The sequence below is a fragment of the Carica papaya genome, chromosome 4 (assembly GCF_054855325.1).
Source record: "Carica papaya isolate Zhongbai chromosome 4, ASM5485532v1, whole genome shotgun sequence".
Taxonomy (NCBI): Eukaryota; Viridiplantae; Streptophyta; class Magnoliopsida; order Brassicales; family Caricaceae; genus Carica; species Carica papaya.
In genome coordinates, this window is record NC_142312.1 from 25,449,741 (window position 1) to 25,463,914 (window position 14,174).

Genomic DNA, 14,174 nt, shown 5'->3' on the forward strand with positions numbered 1-14,174 from the left:
AATAATAAATACTAATCTTATTTTTTAAAGTGAAGAACCTACATAAGATAAATAGTGAATCGGAACCATACCGTATGAGATAGTCAAAGTTGTCTTGACTTGAGTTTTAGGTTCCTATTTATTTATCTTATTGTTGTAAAAAATTAATTTAAATCAAGCAAAGAATCACACAAAATAATGAATAGAAGAAGAAAAAATATAAAATTTATATAATTCTGCATATATGCTTACATCAAATAAGATGAAGAGAAATTTTTTTACTATAATGAATAATAAGGATATACTAAATCAATTAAATTATAAATTTTTATATATGTAAAATATTAAATTTTTTAAAAATATATCAAAATATTTTTAAAATAGACTCAAAATCAAGGGACATCAACATTTATGATTTTATAAATAGTATTAGAATACAAATAATATTATAATTTTACATTAAATAATTGAAGATTTTATCAGTCTTTAAATTGAAATTATTATTATTATTATTTTGATATTAACAAGTACATTAATGATTTAACAGTAAAAAATATAATATTTTAGTTTTATATCGGAAAGAAATTTAATCGATAAACTTCATATAATGATTTAAGTCAACCACTTTAAATTTTTACTAAATTAAGGTTATTTAAACTTCTAATGAAATTCTACAGAATGCATATATAATCCAAGTAAAAAAAAACCCTAACACACTGTGAAGTGGGAATTGTGCGATATGATGTAGAGACCATGTTCTCCTCTAAGCTCGTTGCTTGGGTAACGTGTAGCAGAATCACTCAACATTTAGCTTCTCCTCTTCATCTCCTTTCTTCTTCCTCTCCAATTCATTCTTGTTCAGCTTCACAACAACACTCCAATGCTAATAACATCAGACTGAACCACAAAGACTGGTTAGCCCCAAATGAAGTCCTGAAAATCTTCGACAACCTTAAAGACCCCAGTTCAGTTCTCGCTGTTTTAGACCAATACTCGAAGCGAAAGGACTATAAACCCACTGAAGCTCTGTATACTCTCATAATCAACAAGCTTGCACAAGCCAAGAAATTTGATGACGTTGAGGAGGTCCTGAAAAAGATTAAGCTTGAAAAATCTTGTCGTTTATCAGAGGAGTTCTTCTATAACGTGATAAAAGTTTATGGGAATATGGCATGCCGGATTAATAGAGCGATAGAGACCCTTTACGATATGCCCAAGAATGGATACTGGCCAAGCGTAAAAACCTTTAATTTTGTGTTGAACTTGCTTGTGTCATCGAAGCTGTTTGATGCTGTTCATGAGATATATGAAAGTGCTGCCAAATTGGGTATAGAGATTGATGCTTGTTGCTTAAATATTCTGATAAAAGGGCTTTGTGAAAGTGGGAATTTGGAGGCTGCACTCTATGTGCTCGACGAATTTCCTAAGCAAAAATGTAGTCCTAGCGTGAGGACGTTTTCACCATTGATGAGAAGTTTGTGTGATAACGGCAAGTTAGATGAAGCATTTGGTTTGTTGAACAGGATGGAAAAGGAGGGAGTGGATCCAGACACCATCTGTTTTAATATTTTGCTTTCAGGGTTAAGGAAACAAGGTAGGGTTGAAGAAGGGATGGTGCTTTTGGAGGAAATGAAGATGAAGGGTTGTGAACCGAATCCAGGGTCTTACCAGGAGATTTTGTATGGTTTGCTGGATAAAGAAAGGTTTTCGGAGGCCAAACAGTTAATGGGTAGGATGATTTCTTCGGGTGCAACTCCTAGTTTTGTGTCCTATAAGAAGTTAATTCAGGGGTTTTGTGAAGAAAACTTAGTTGTGGATGCAGATTGGGTTTTGAAGCAAATGGTGAAGCAAGGTTTCGTTCCGAAAATGGGGATATGGAAACAAGTTGTTTTGTCTGTCCTTTTAGGAAGTAGGGCTTCTGATTATGCTACTTTTGATCAGATTGTTAACCAATAGCTCAGTTGCAGAATGTTAACTTGTGCCTGGTTTTATTCTGTCAATATTGTTTGCTTTGGTTTTGATTGCAGCAAGATGCTTTGAGCTTATCTGCTCTAGGTCTTTTATTGATTTCTTGGCTGACCCAATGATGCAAGCAAGGAAAACTTGATTTTTTTCCCATTCCCCATTCATGAACCAAGGAATCGGTGTATGCCTCGTAAATTTGCATCCGTATTTAATTTTAAGATGTTTTTCGTCTATCAGAAACTCTTCTGCTGACCACATAAAGCACAAGAAGCAGCAAGTCTGGCCGTTTTTTTAGGCAGGTTATCTTTCAGGAAGACAAACCGTTTCCATTATCTTTCAGGATGAACTACACATTTTTTGAACAGGATGTTTTTCTGTTATAGAACTACCTGTGAAGAATTAGAAGACCCAAGACTGACGAGGAAATAGGAGACCCTTTCCTTGGCTCAAAATTGAAAGAATAGTCTGAGTCTGAGGGATGTTAGAATCTGTCTCCAAGAAGGAAATACTTTTTGGCTGGTTAAGTTACCGAGTTGACCATGAGAAATAAGTTATAATGCAAGTTGACTGCTTCAAATTTCAAGTAGCTTGTATCAGAGAGAAGCCAGATAAACAATGTCTCACGACATTTGGACAATATTTGCTCAAAGATGTTCCCTGCTCATGGAAGAAACCACCAATACTAGCTGGTCTTGCTATTCCAGTAAGACATTTGACACATAAAAAAAAGTTATCAACGGAAATTGGGAATTTTTTAAAGTGTTTTTAGGGATTAATATTCTGTTTTGATAAATTTTAATAATAATTAATTAATATATGATAATAGCAGTGATTACATGATAATAATACAGAATAAAAATGATAAAAAAAATTTTATATTTAGATGATTGTATATTAATAATATATTTTTATTTAGATAATAGGATGGTATAGTTGTATTTTCAGTCAAATTATTAATTTATATATGTAATAATAACTAATATATAAAAAGTATGTAATGAAAAAAAAAAATAAATTGTTTACTAATATAATTATATTTATATTTAAATAAATAATTATTATACATAATTAAATTAAATTTTTATATTTAATAAAATAAATAATAATTTGTAATAGATAAAAATAGAATTAATAATATTATGTGAGGGTATAAGAAAAAAATAATAATAACATATCGGTCACGTACTACCGATTTGGTTATTTTAAAATTTATCAGTTAAATTTCGTTTGTTATCATTTGAAGTTGAAACAAATATAATTTTCTCATACCCGTAGAGTACTATACATTAAAATTTTATCATTTACCACGATCCAAATCGGGTGTAAGTATTGAGTAGTATATTTTATTATTTAATTATTTTAATTTATTATTTAATTAATTAAATATTATATAATTAGAATTTTATAAGAATAATAATATCTTAAAAGTGCAGTAGAATAAAAAAAAAATTATTAATAGAATAAAAATTTTATAAATATTTTAAATATAATAAAAAGGTAAAAAATAATTTTTTTTTTTTCTAAAAATTAACAAAATATTAGAGTTTAATAAAACTATTTTATGTTTTTAATTTAATAATTTTTTTTCAAACTCTAAAATAATAGACGAGGTTGGGTCAGTACCCATTTATCCAAATATACTCTTATCACCACCAACAGTGTCGGAGCCTCTATCACATATGAGATGAGACAGAGAGAAAACAATGACCGGCGGCGAATCAGACCAGATTACGCGCGCGCAAGTGGCAACCAGGAGAAGACAAATCACACACAGTGGTCGACCTTCTCTGTCCGTGCGTGGACCTGCTTCGATTGAAGCGGAGCGTCGACGGATGATTGGAGAAGCAGATCTACGTAGCAGAGAAGCAGGTTGGATATTGTATTTACTTGAAAGGAGCTGTTGGTGCTCGGCGCTGCGACTGGGAGAGAAGAAACGTCGGGTTTGTGCGAAAAATCGGAGCCGAAAAGAAAGAACGCACGCTAGAGAAGACAAACCAACATGACAGCAGCCAAATTGCGTGAAACCCGATCCAAGGCGTTTCAAGGCGGTTTTTGGTGCGATATCACCAGATTCGTGTTGCAGTTGGCGCGTTGCGGTTTTCAGCAGTGAAACATGGTGACACGTGGTTGTTCGGTAACTGGGCATCCGTTGGCGCTTGGTGGCGCGTGAGAGCTCGTGTGGTATTCCGATGGAGTCTGAGCTGTTTAAAGCCGAGTCCGAGCATGTTTAGAGTTGAACCTAAGCCGTTTTGAGCCGAATTTAGCGGTTTAAAGGCGAATCGAGTTGTTTTGAGCCAGATTGTGCCGTTTTGAATCGAGTCGAGCTTGACAGATCTGATTTTAGTTTGCAGCACTTTTTTTTTTACATCTATTGACATTAAACTGCAGTATGACGCATCAGAACTTAATCTGTAAGTTTGGCAATTTGAAAGGAGGATTGATTAGTATATTTTATTATTTAATTAATTAATATTAAATTTTATTATAAATATAACAACATAAAAAAATAAAATTATTATTTTTTTTTTTTCGAATATCAACACTAAACAATAATAAAAAGGATCTGAAATTTTGAGTTCTAGAAATGAAACCAAGCAGAACAACAATATGCATTATTCAAAAGACAAGTCCCTTTTTAAGTATAGTAACCCTATGTACTTCAAAACTCTAATTAAGAGTTAAAATTTACAACTGTCTTTATATAATAATAAATCTTCACCTACTATTACCTTCTTCTTTGACATACAAACTAACAACAAAAACAAGTAATGCCTCTCTAACTTCATCAGGCAGGTTTGGATGAATATACAAAGACAACAAACAAACAAACAAACCAACTATCACAACAAAGCTAAATAAGCTGACTTCAATCAATTCTGTACATTCTACGGAATACCATCTTATTGCCTTTCGAAAATCTCTTCTTCAGGCAGCTTTGCATTGAGGATCCAACTTTTTCATTACTAAGTCTTGCAAAGCTGATTATCTCACTGTCATGTGTCCTTTTCTGGGCCTTCAACACCCACCCTCTTTACTTGATCCTCAATGTTCATTGCAGCGTCTCTGGAGTCAATTGAACCTCTATCAGCAATGTTTTCTTCGGTGCTACAAGAGTCAGTTGTTCGATAAGTTTTTCCAATAATAGGACTGTCAACATCTGGTATCCTCTCTACTTGAGGGGATAACACAGATTCATCATCATCATCAGATGATTCAGAATCTGGAGAAACTTCTACTTCTGCAGTCATTGGAGCACCATTTTGAGAATTTCTTGAACCTTTCCCAGAAAGTACATGCTTTAATTCATGAGCAGATTTCCCAGCACGTTTTATAAAGCGTTTCATGTGTCCTTTGTTCGGGCTTTCCAGATCATTTTTCTCTGGACTTGCACTTCCTTCTTTCTTATCCTTACCAGGACAAGCTCCTGAAAGATTATCTTCCACTACCAAGTCCACACCAATCTCCCTTGCATTAGTTGCTCTGACATCTGCACACGGAGATGGAACATCCTCTCCCCTATGACCAGAATGTTCACGTTTCTTAGGACTTCTGTGGAATACTGAGCTGATTTTTTTTAAGCCCCGTCGAAAAGCATTTATTTTTCCCTCATGGTTTTCATCTGCGCTGCTGCTATCACTGTTTAAAGATCCAGCTACAGCTGAACTTCTGCTACCAAAAGAATCATTTGGCACTGTGCGGACTTGGCCATCAAGGCGTCTACTCTTCCCTTTCCTGGGCTCCCAAGTTTGTGATACTTCACTTCCAGGCTGATGGACCCAAATTCCAGTTTCTTCTTGGCCTTCAATGTTAATAGGTTCAAAAGTATCTGGAACTCTCAGAGATTTGTTTGATGCCACTGATGAGTTACCCCTTTGAGGGGTGTCACTTGCAACAGAGTTCTGTGCCTCTCCATTGTTGAATGTTTCACCATCGCATGGATTTGCCCTCTAAAATTATGCAACAAGTTCCCATAAAAATTTTGCCCCATTTCCAATTGCACTCTACAGCAAGTATCGAGATTTGAAAGCACTGGCCACAAGATATCAGGCTATTCTATTTCAATTTAGTGCCTAATAAATTTTTAAAAGATTGTACCTTTGTCTTGTCTTCAAGTACAGTTACTGCAAGATGTAACCTCCCCATCTTAATGTTCTGAAGAGGTACCCACATATCATGCCTCTGACCATCCCTAAGTTCACTGATGTTTACAGTACAGTCCCTGCAAGTAAAGCAGAGTGAAGAACATAAGTTGATAGATAACAAGGCACTGAAAGCATGAAATAATAAGCAAAGTGCATGAAAACTTATAATGGACACAACACCAGGAGCACTAAAATACACTTAAAATTGAATGGTTGTTCAGCTCTTTTTAACACACAGACAAAAGGCTTAACATGGACCATTTCATGCAATTTACGCATGAAATGTCCGGAGAAATTTGTTGCCTGGAAGAAGTTAATGCTCAAATCAGTTGTAATAAGGCTTTATCAAAGAATTTACAAAATGAGCACATTTGTCAACAAACTCAGAGTTAGTCAAAGAAGCTCAAAATGTGTAATAGCTAAAAGGAGACAAAAGACCAAATGAATACCATATTTTCGTATCACCTGAATAGCACTATCATATGTATGTATATAGGGCTTTAAATATAAAGTTCAGACACAAACCCAAGGGTATCATCAACAAAATGGTCTTTGTCACGAACTTCAATATTGAGCACATTAGGTGACTCCCACGTACAAATGGGAATCTTAAACTCCTCTTGCCATTTTGGTGCCAAAGTCTTCTTCTGTGTCTTAGTTCTGAATCTGTAAGTGCCAAGCTGCCCTTTTACATATGGATCAGCTAATCCTGAAGAATATTTCAGTCCTTACAGATGAGAATCATCCATGACAGAATAAAAATTGCAAAAAAAGGAGAAATTTACTCCACTAACCATTTAGATCTGATGGTTTCATATCAGATGCCTCTACAACTTCAATTATGGCATACGCAATAGGGTCTTTCTCATCCACAGAGAACCAGCTTTCTGATATATGTAAATGAAGTATAACATTCAGCAAATAGAGATGGAGTACATGAACCACAGAAACACACAATAAGAACTAAAACTAAATTTTGGAACAGCCTGTGGATGGTTCAAATGCCGTGAAATGAAAAGAAATCATATACCTGAATAAACATACCACCATGGTCAATAAGCATGCAAATTATAACCAGGATCACAAATTAGAATTTAGAGAATGAGGGTATTCTTTTTATAGTCTGTTCAAGGAATAATAGGGTAATACAATCTTTTCCCATTTAGTCAGTTTCTCACATAGCTAAGCTGTGGGACTGTACATCAAAATGATGGGTGAAGTTGTGGGACTTCTAGGTGCTACGTCAAATGAAAGATAAAATGATACAGCTAAAATATTTTGGCATTAAACTGATAATTATCAATGCTGTAAGATCTTATATTCTGTTAAAACAGTGACCTTCTCTGTTTTTTCTATTAAAAAAAAAGCTTTTGGAAGTGTAACTTTTTTAAGTTCAAAAGATTTCTTTTCGTTGATTTTCCAATATTTTCACTATGAATAACTTGTGCTTCTCTTTTTGAAAGACAGAGGTCAGCATTAAAATTGTGCCACTGAAGAAAAGAAATTGCAGAGTGACAATCAATTTTCAAAATTACAACCAAAAATAATGAAAACCAAAAGTATTGTTTAATAATTTAGGAGAAATGATTAGGCTACTAGCACTCAGTGAAGAACGCTAAACTTTTCTACTCATCTTCAACATTCACAAGGAATCTCTATAAATAGTAATGTGCCAGTGAAAAAGGCCTTCATATATAATTTAAATTTAAACTCCAAGAATCAAGCTAAAAACAACTTAAAAGTTCTGAATTTTTGAGTTAAAACAAATTGCACCTCTTTTCTGTCATAGTTACCTGCTTGTGGTGAAGCAAATTTTTCCATATCAACTACGAGCATATTGGGCTGCAACAGGAGTGAACAGTTAGGTCAAGAGTTCATCCAAGTTGAAACCTTATCCAGAAATTTTGAGATTTATAAGTTAATCTAATATTTATTTGAGGATTCAAAGAACTCTAACCTCAACAAGTGTCTGCTCAAAAGCAACGGAAAGAAGTTTATCCTTAAAAAGGGAAAGGAAACAACTCCCTAAGATTAGGAGAGAGATAGATAGAGAAAAATAATTTTAGAATTCATGGTGCAAATAATATGGTAAACTTACAAGCCAACCAGCAATTCCCGGAAGTTCAGTAACATCAAGCCCATGATTGAACATTGGTTTTACAGTCATCTGGAAATAGGGTGGCTCAGCAAAACATACACGCAAACGGCCCAAGAAAGGCCACTGACGAAGGAACTTCACTCCAATCAACACCTTCAAGAAAGAAAGGACATGCTTTAAGGAGAAACCAATACTAATCAATTATCGTAAATTTCACAATAAAGCGAGAAGATTATTACAATCCAGGAATCTTAAAGTGATTGGTATCATATAACCATAAACATTTACATTTCAGACACTGTTGAAAGAAAAAAAAAAGGAGCTCACTTCAAACATTATGCAATATGAAAGACTGAACCTCCATATTTGCTGATCTTAACAAATAATTAACTTCATTCGATCACAGTGATCGATTCTTTGGCAAAAACTAACATATCAAAATTTGGCCTCAGCATTATATCATATAATTTGTTTCATGTACAATTTCATATCTAAGACCCATATTGGTCTGAGGAATGACATGAATTCAACAATACAATGAAACCCCATACATATATACCTTTCCCTCAACATGCATGCCTGTCAAGTGTAACTTGGCCCACATTCCACCCAGTCTTTTCCTTAATCTCACAGCAAGTATTGCACTCATATCATCCGCTGTGAGAAAATTCATTCCCACCTCCAAGACCTGCATTTATTGTAAGAAAGTCTATTTTGAACAAATAGTTTACAACTCTGGCCACAGAAATGATATAACAAAACAAAATTAATAACATATAGCAGATACAAATATACCAAGTGATCATCATCGGTAGATTCGCGAAGAACCCTCATTTCAGTGAATAAAGGTGGATTTCTTCCCAAATAGAGGTGCTGAACCACTGCTTTCTTCTGTAGAGATAATATACATATACAATTAAAAACTGAATTGAACATAAACATTAACAGCAGTTAAAAGTAACTTACCACTTGCCAAAAGGCATGATTATCTTTATGTATAAGTTGATGAATAGTTATAGAACAGAGTTATTGAATCCTTAATTGATCTAATGTTATGCATGTTCCATCCAATATCATTGACAAAATTTTCAAGCAAAACTATGGAATTTTAGTTATTCGCTTTACAAGATTATATGCTCCGAGCTCACAGACACCACCTTTTGATGAAGAAAACAGCTTTATAGTTAAAAATAAATGAGAAATGAAATTAAGATATCCCTACGGTATTCGGGATGGTAAGCAGATCTCAGGAGTAATATTCGCTAGAAAGAAAGTAAGAAAGGTACAGACATGTATAGAATTTGAATAAAAATTAAATTTCATTTTAACTAGTCACCAAGTTCACTAAGCAATGCAGATCCTCATACGGAGACAAGATTTGAAGTCACATAGTCGAGAAGATAAAACATTATAAGCACAAGTACTGGAAGAAAACACTAGGAAAGTAGAATCATACAGCTGTCCATGGTTTGTACTTCTCCAGGAACCAAGGTATGATAGGGAGCAGAATTTTCTGAGATGCAATCTGCTCCATACATATAGGCCATATCCTTTCAACAGCATGGTTCAACCAACGTACTGTTTCAGAATCAGAAAGAACCTGAAACATAAAAGAAAAGGAACCAAAAAGCTAACTTAGCCTCTGTATATGAAACAAAAAACATAACCCACAAAAGTGAAAATCATATATCCCAATTTTGACCAGTGTAGACCGGTCCTTTTTCTGTACAAAAGCCTCATCCAAACTTAAAAGTTCACCTCACCACTTGGCTTTATCATCAATTAAGTTCCAGTTTAAACACTCAAGGTCAAGAGGACAAAATAAAATGGTATTCAATTATCTGACCCATTTAATCACATTTCTCATTTTCCCGTCAATCTTGTTACGGGGTAAATGGAGTAAACACGCAAAACTATATGATTTCAAATTAAAACTGGGAGAAGAAGATTTAATAATCACCCTTCTCTGATTAGAGCATTTTCTCTCTTCAAACTTCAATCTTCTCCGCAATCTCATCACATATCGCTCATGAACCTTTAGATAAACAAAAAGCAATTTCTAGAGTAAGCAAGCATTCAAATCCATTAAAAGAAACAAAGAGTTACAGAGCAATCTCCAACTTTAATACTCCAAAATAAGAGAATTGAGGAATCAAGAGAAGTAAATCATACCAAGTAAAGATAAATCAGAGATGCGAAATAAATTATTGGGTGGCATCGATTGAAGAACGAAAACAACCAAAGCACAACCAAGACGATACCCACGTGATGCATCATCGATATCTCCAATACACTACTCATATTTGCTTCTTATCCTCTTCTTCTTCCTCCTCCTCAAATCATCAAACCCAAAGGATGAAAATCACTACTTCATTTCTGCTTCAATATATTCAAAACCCACACCCCGAATATCTATGATATTTAAAGGGTTAAATAGCGTATTGATATCCCATCCGATGGATGGATTATGTAAGCATTGACGGTTTGTGGCAGTGAAATCTGTACCCGTATAAAAACCATAAAAGGATTTGACTTTATTTCTGGGTACTGTTTAGAAATTAGAAGTAATGAGTGAGAGACGTTAAGAAACAAAAATAGAATGATTTAATATCCCGGGTATAAATTATATACGTGAGTGTAGGATTGGGAAGGGTGAATATATATATATATATGAGCTAGATATTAGTTTCCCGGCATCCAAAACGGTGCCGTGCGGAGCAATTACCCGGCAACGACACAGAAATCCTCAAAGTAAAATGGCTATACCTGCTGGATCAGTTGTTTTGAAAGCCGTGCGTTTTGACTGATAGTTCGGTCCAGTGTTCACTTGATGATGGAGATCTGGCCGTTGATTTAAGGGGCCCACGTGGGGTCCAGCTGAAAAGACAAAATGGTAGTGTAGGTTGGTTGGCAAGGGATCGTTATTCAGGGCGTTGACGTCCATAGACGGATAATAGAGAGCCATTTATGACCGTTGGATTGCGGTGCATGTCGTGTGGAAATCGAGGGCTAATGATAACATACCACGTGGCAGCCGATGAACGCAGCACCTGAAAAATTATTTGGCATGTGCCCCGTGAATCATTGAATTTAAATGTCCAAGTTTTCTTATTCCATGACACGCCGATAAATTATATGATATCTCGTTGAATACAACAGAGATATTTTAGTTTCATCATATTTAAGATTAAACAGTATTTACCCAATAATTTTTAAATTTCAGCTATTAATTTTTAAATTAGGGAATATCTATATAAATAGTAAATAATTATATCAATTATTAATAAACTCAAATAAACTATTTCTTATAAAAAAGTACAACAATTATTTAATTAAATAATAATTAATAAATTTTAAAATATTAAATTTAAATTACATCTAATATGTCTCATGTTTAAATAATTATCGTCTAATAATTTTTTTTATTATTTAAGTTAGTCATTTATTAATATTTAAACTCAAATTATTTATAATACAATATTGACTATTAAATTTATGATAACAATTCGATTTAAGGGGAGAAGGGGTGTCAATATAGTTATTTTGTTTTTTTTTTAAAAAAAAATTATATCGAATTTTTAATCTATTTTATTTATTATAATTAAATAAACATATTTATCATATGATATTTTTTAATTAAAATATAAATTCTATTAAAGTATTATTAAAATATATTTTTAATCTTATTAAATTAAGTATTATAAATAAATCGTATAATTATATTAAATAAGAAAAATATTAGATAAATTATAATTTTAATTAAAAAAATATTTTTTTTTACATAAAAATATAATATACTCACTCTGAAATTAAATCAAGCATAATTAGGGAGTTCTATCAATACATTATTATTATATTATGTTTTCAATCTTATTTATCAAACATTATACAGTATAAATATTAAATAAGATTCGTGTGGAGGAAGGTTCGGAGGTTGAAAATGTCCAAACAAGGTATTTGCTTCAGAATCCGCGGGGCACTGATGCGGCGTCGTTGCGTAATAAATGTGCGGTGGGTAAGGTGTCACTTTCTACTTTCTCAGTTCTGCCCTCCTCATGTACACGCGGCTGTCGGTAACAGGCTTTCCACCACGTTTTGCTCCGTACCCGTTCCCCTTAGATCATCTTCTTATATGCATGCATGTATGTATATATTGATGTAATGTTGGACTGGTCTCACCGGGCTCACAGTCCAGCAAGTAGATTATAGATTGGGCTGACAATGAGAAATCATGGTATTTAGTTTAATCCCAATAAAATTTGATATTTTATTATAATTTAAATTCTAATAGTTATTTTAAAAAAATTTTAAATTCTTTATAAATAATTTAATTATTTTTTTTATCTATCTTCTTTTAAGAGAGTGTTAATATTTACTATGTATATTGGTTTCATACTGTAACAGCCCCGAAAATCTAAAATGAAATATATAATAATTTAAGTGCGGAAGTGAAATAAAATATTAAAATCTTGCATCTCTTACACAATAACTTAAAAGTACTGAACAATATTACGGAATGAATTTTCTGAAAGAAACACGAAAAATAAGAAAAATAATGAAAAATAGAAAGTATCTACCATTTACTGGCAATCTTCTTGTGGATCGGGCTATAGAACCAGATCCTCTTGATCTGAAATGATTAAATAAAGAATGAGTTACACTAACCCAGTAAGAATATCACACTATATCGTCGGCATAGAAACAAATGTTGGTATAAAATCAAAACAACTAATAAAGTACTAAATTTATCAAATTCGTTTTCAATCATAAAACTATTTACCGTTCACTTACCGTAGTGAAATTTATGAAAACAATTTATAGAGACAATAATACCATACAGATTAGAATTTTATGAACACCCAGTAACATAGAACATATCATAAATTCATATCCATTAACAATAAACTAAATCATAATCGTTTCTTATTTCACTAGCCTAGTAGTATCCATAGGAGTTCATAGGTGTGTCCTCGCTACACGTGAACAATTTTCCTTAACAATCTCAATTACAAGGCCGTCCCCATACCCCATCCGATATGAGACAACTGTCACAGTAAGGTTCTTTATGTATCCGGTTTGTCCACCATCTCCTAGGATATCTAGTAAGGCTATCATTCCATCTGTTTATTTGATCACACCCCTTTCCTGTTTTTCTTTAGTCTCCATTACTAAACCAAACATAATTGCATAGACAAATAAACATACATCTGGTAATGCAATCATGTTACAAATATTAAATCAAACAGTAGTCAAGTAAGGCAGTAATACATGCATTTAAACCATAAAATAGATAAATCAGATACTATCATACTTTTAGACTGTAAAATGAATCAACAGATAATACTGTTCAGTTTGGGATTCATTAGCAATCCGTAATTAATCATGCACCTTTATTTAAATTGCACAAACACCATAATATTATTAATTTAGACTTCAATTGTAGCACCCGGAAAGGAGGAGGAAAAAAAAAAAAAAAAAAAAAAAAAAGGGGGGCCACGTCAGCAGCCACGTCAGCAGGCCCGGTCAGCAGTCCCGGCCAACCAGGGCCTGCCACGTGGCAAGATCGCGTCACTCCGAAAGGAGCCACGTTGGCGATCCGCGTGGGTGCGATCCGACGGCCCAGATCAATCACGCGATCGGACGGCCCAGATTCAAACGCACGGACGGCCCAGATTCAATCAAAAACGAACGGCCCAGATTAAAACGAAATGAACGGCTGTGATCAAAAGGCAAGGGGTTATAAATAGAACCTCCACACCAGACCAAAAACCCTAGCCGCCAGCCGCTCGCCGGAGAAGACGAACCAGAGGCCGACCGCCGCCACCCGCCGCCACTCGCCGCCGCACCGGGGAAATTTTCGACCGCCGATTGAGGTAAATTTCATACCCCCGACTCGTTTTTCCCCGCTGATTCCTCCTATGGCCAAATCGAGGCCGAAATCCCGGTCAAATGGCCGGAATACGCGGCCGAAGCCCAGCGGCGCCGCCGCG

General features: G+C 34.2%; 2 protein-coding genes across 2 annotated transcripts; one reads left to right on the forward strand and one right to left on the reverse strand.

Moving 5' to 3' along the window:
• Positions 1-673: 673 nt before the first annotated feature.
• On the forward strand, positions 674-2,097 carry LOC110808302 (Pentatricopeptide repeat (PPR) superfamily protein). The gene has a single exon (XM_022033765.2). The coding sequence runs from the start codon at positions 733-735 to the stop codon at positions 1,933-1,935; it is 1,203 nt and encodes a 400-aa protein (XP_021889457.1). The 5' UTR covers positions 674-732; the 3' UTR covers positions 1,936-2,097.
• A 2,432-nt stretch (positions 2,098-4,529) lies between these two features.
• Positions 4,530-10,913, reverse strand: NTMC2T6.2 (Calcium-dependent lipid-binding (CaLB domain) family protein). Its single transcript, XM_088218407.1, has 12 exons — positions 10,357-10,913; positions 10,145-10,219; positions 9,641-9,784; positions 8,980-9,075; positions 8,744-8,872; positions 8,185-8,337; positions 8,044-8,085; positions 7,880-7,928; positions 6,881-6,973; positions 6,612-6,795; positions 6,040-6,163; positions 4,530-5,891 (listed from the first exon to the last, which is right to left on the reverse strand). Exons 1-12 carry the CDS (start codon positions 10,483-10,485, stop codon positions 4,938-4,940), a joined length of 2,172 nt encoding a protein of 723 aa, XP_088074533.1. The 5' UTR covers positions 10,486-10,913; the 3' UTR covers positions 4,530-4,937.
• Positions 10,914-14,174: the final 3,261 nt, after the last annotated feature.

Bases quoted from the DNA above. Each gene is read 5' to 3' on its own strand.
- NTMC2T6.2 (XM_088218407.1), bottom strand. From the start codon at position 10,485: ATGAGTAGTGTATTGGAGATATCGATGATGCATCACGTGGGTATCGTC. The intron at 9,076-9,640 runs GTATGATTCTAC...TTATCTCTACAG, and splicing joins AGTACAAACCATGGACAGCT to AAGAAAGCAGTGGTTCAGCA. The intron at 6,974-7,879 runs GTAACTATGACA...TACATATATCAG, and splicing joins ATTTGCTTCACCACAAGCAG to AAAGCTGGTTCTCTGTGGAT.
- LOC110808302 (XM_022033765.2), top strand. From the start codon at position 733: ATGTTCTCCTCTAAGCTCGTTGCTTGGGTAACGTGTAGCAGAATCACT.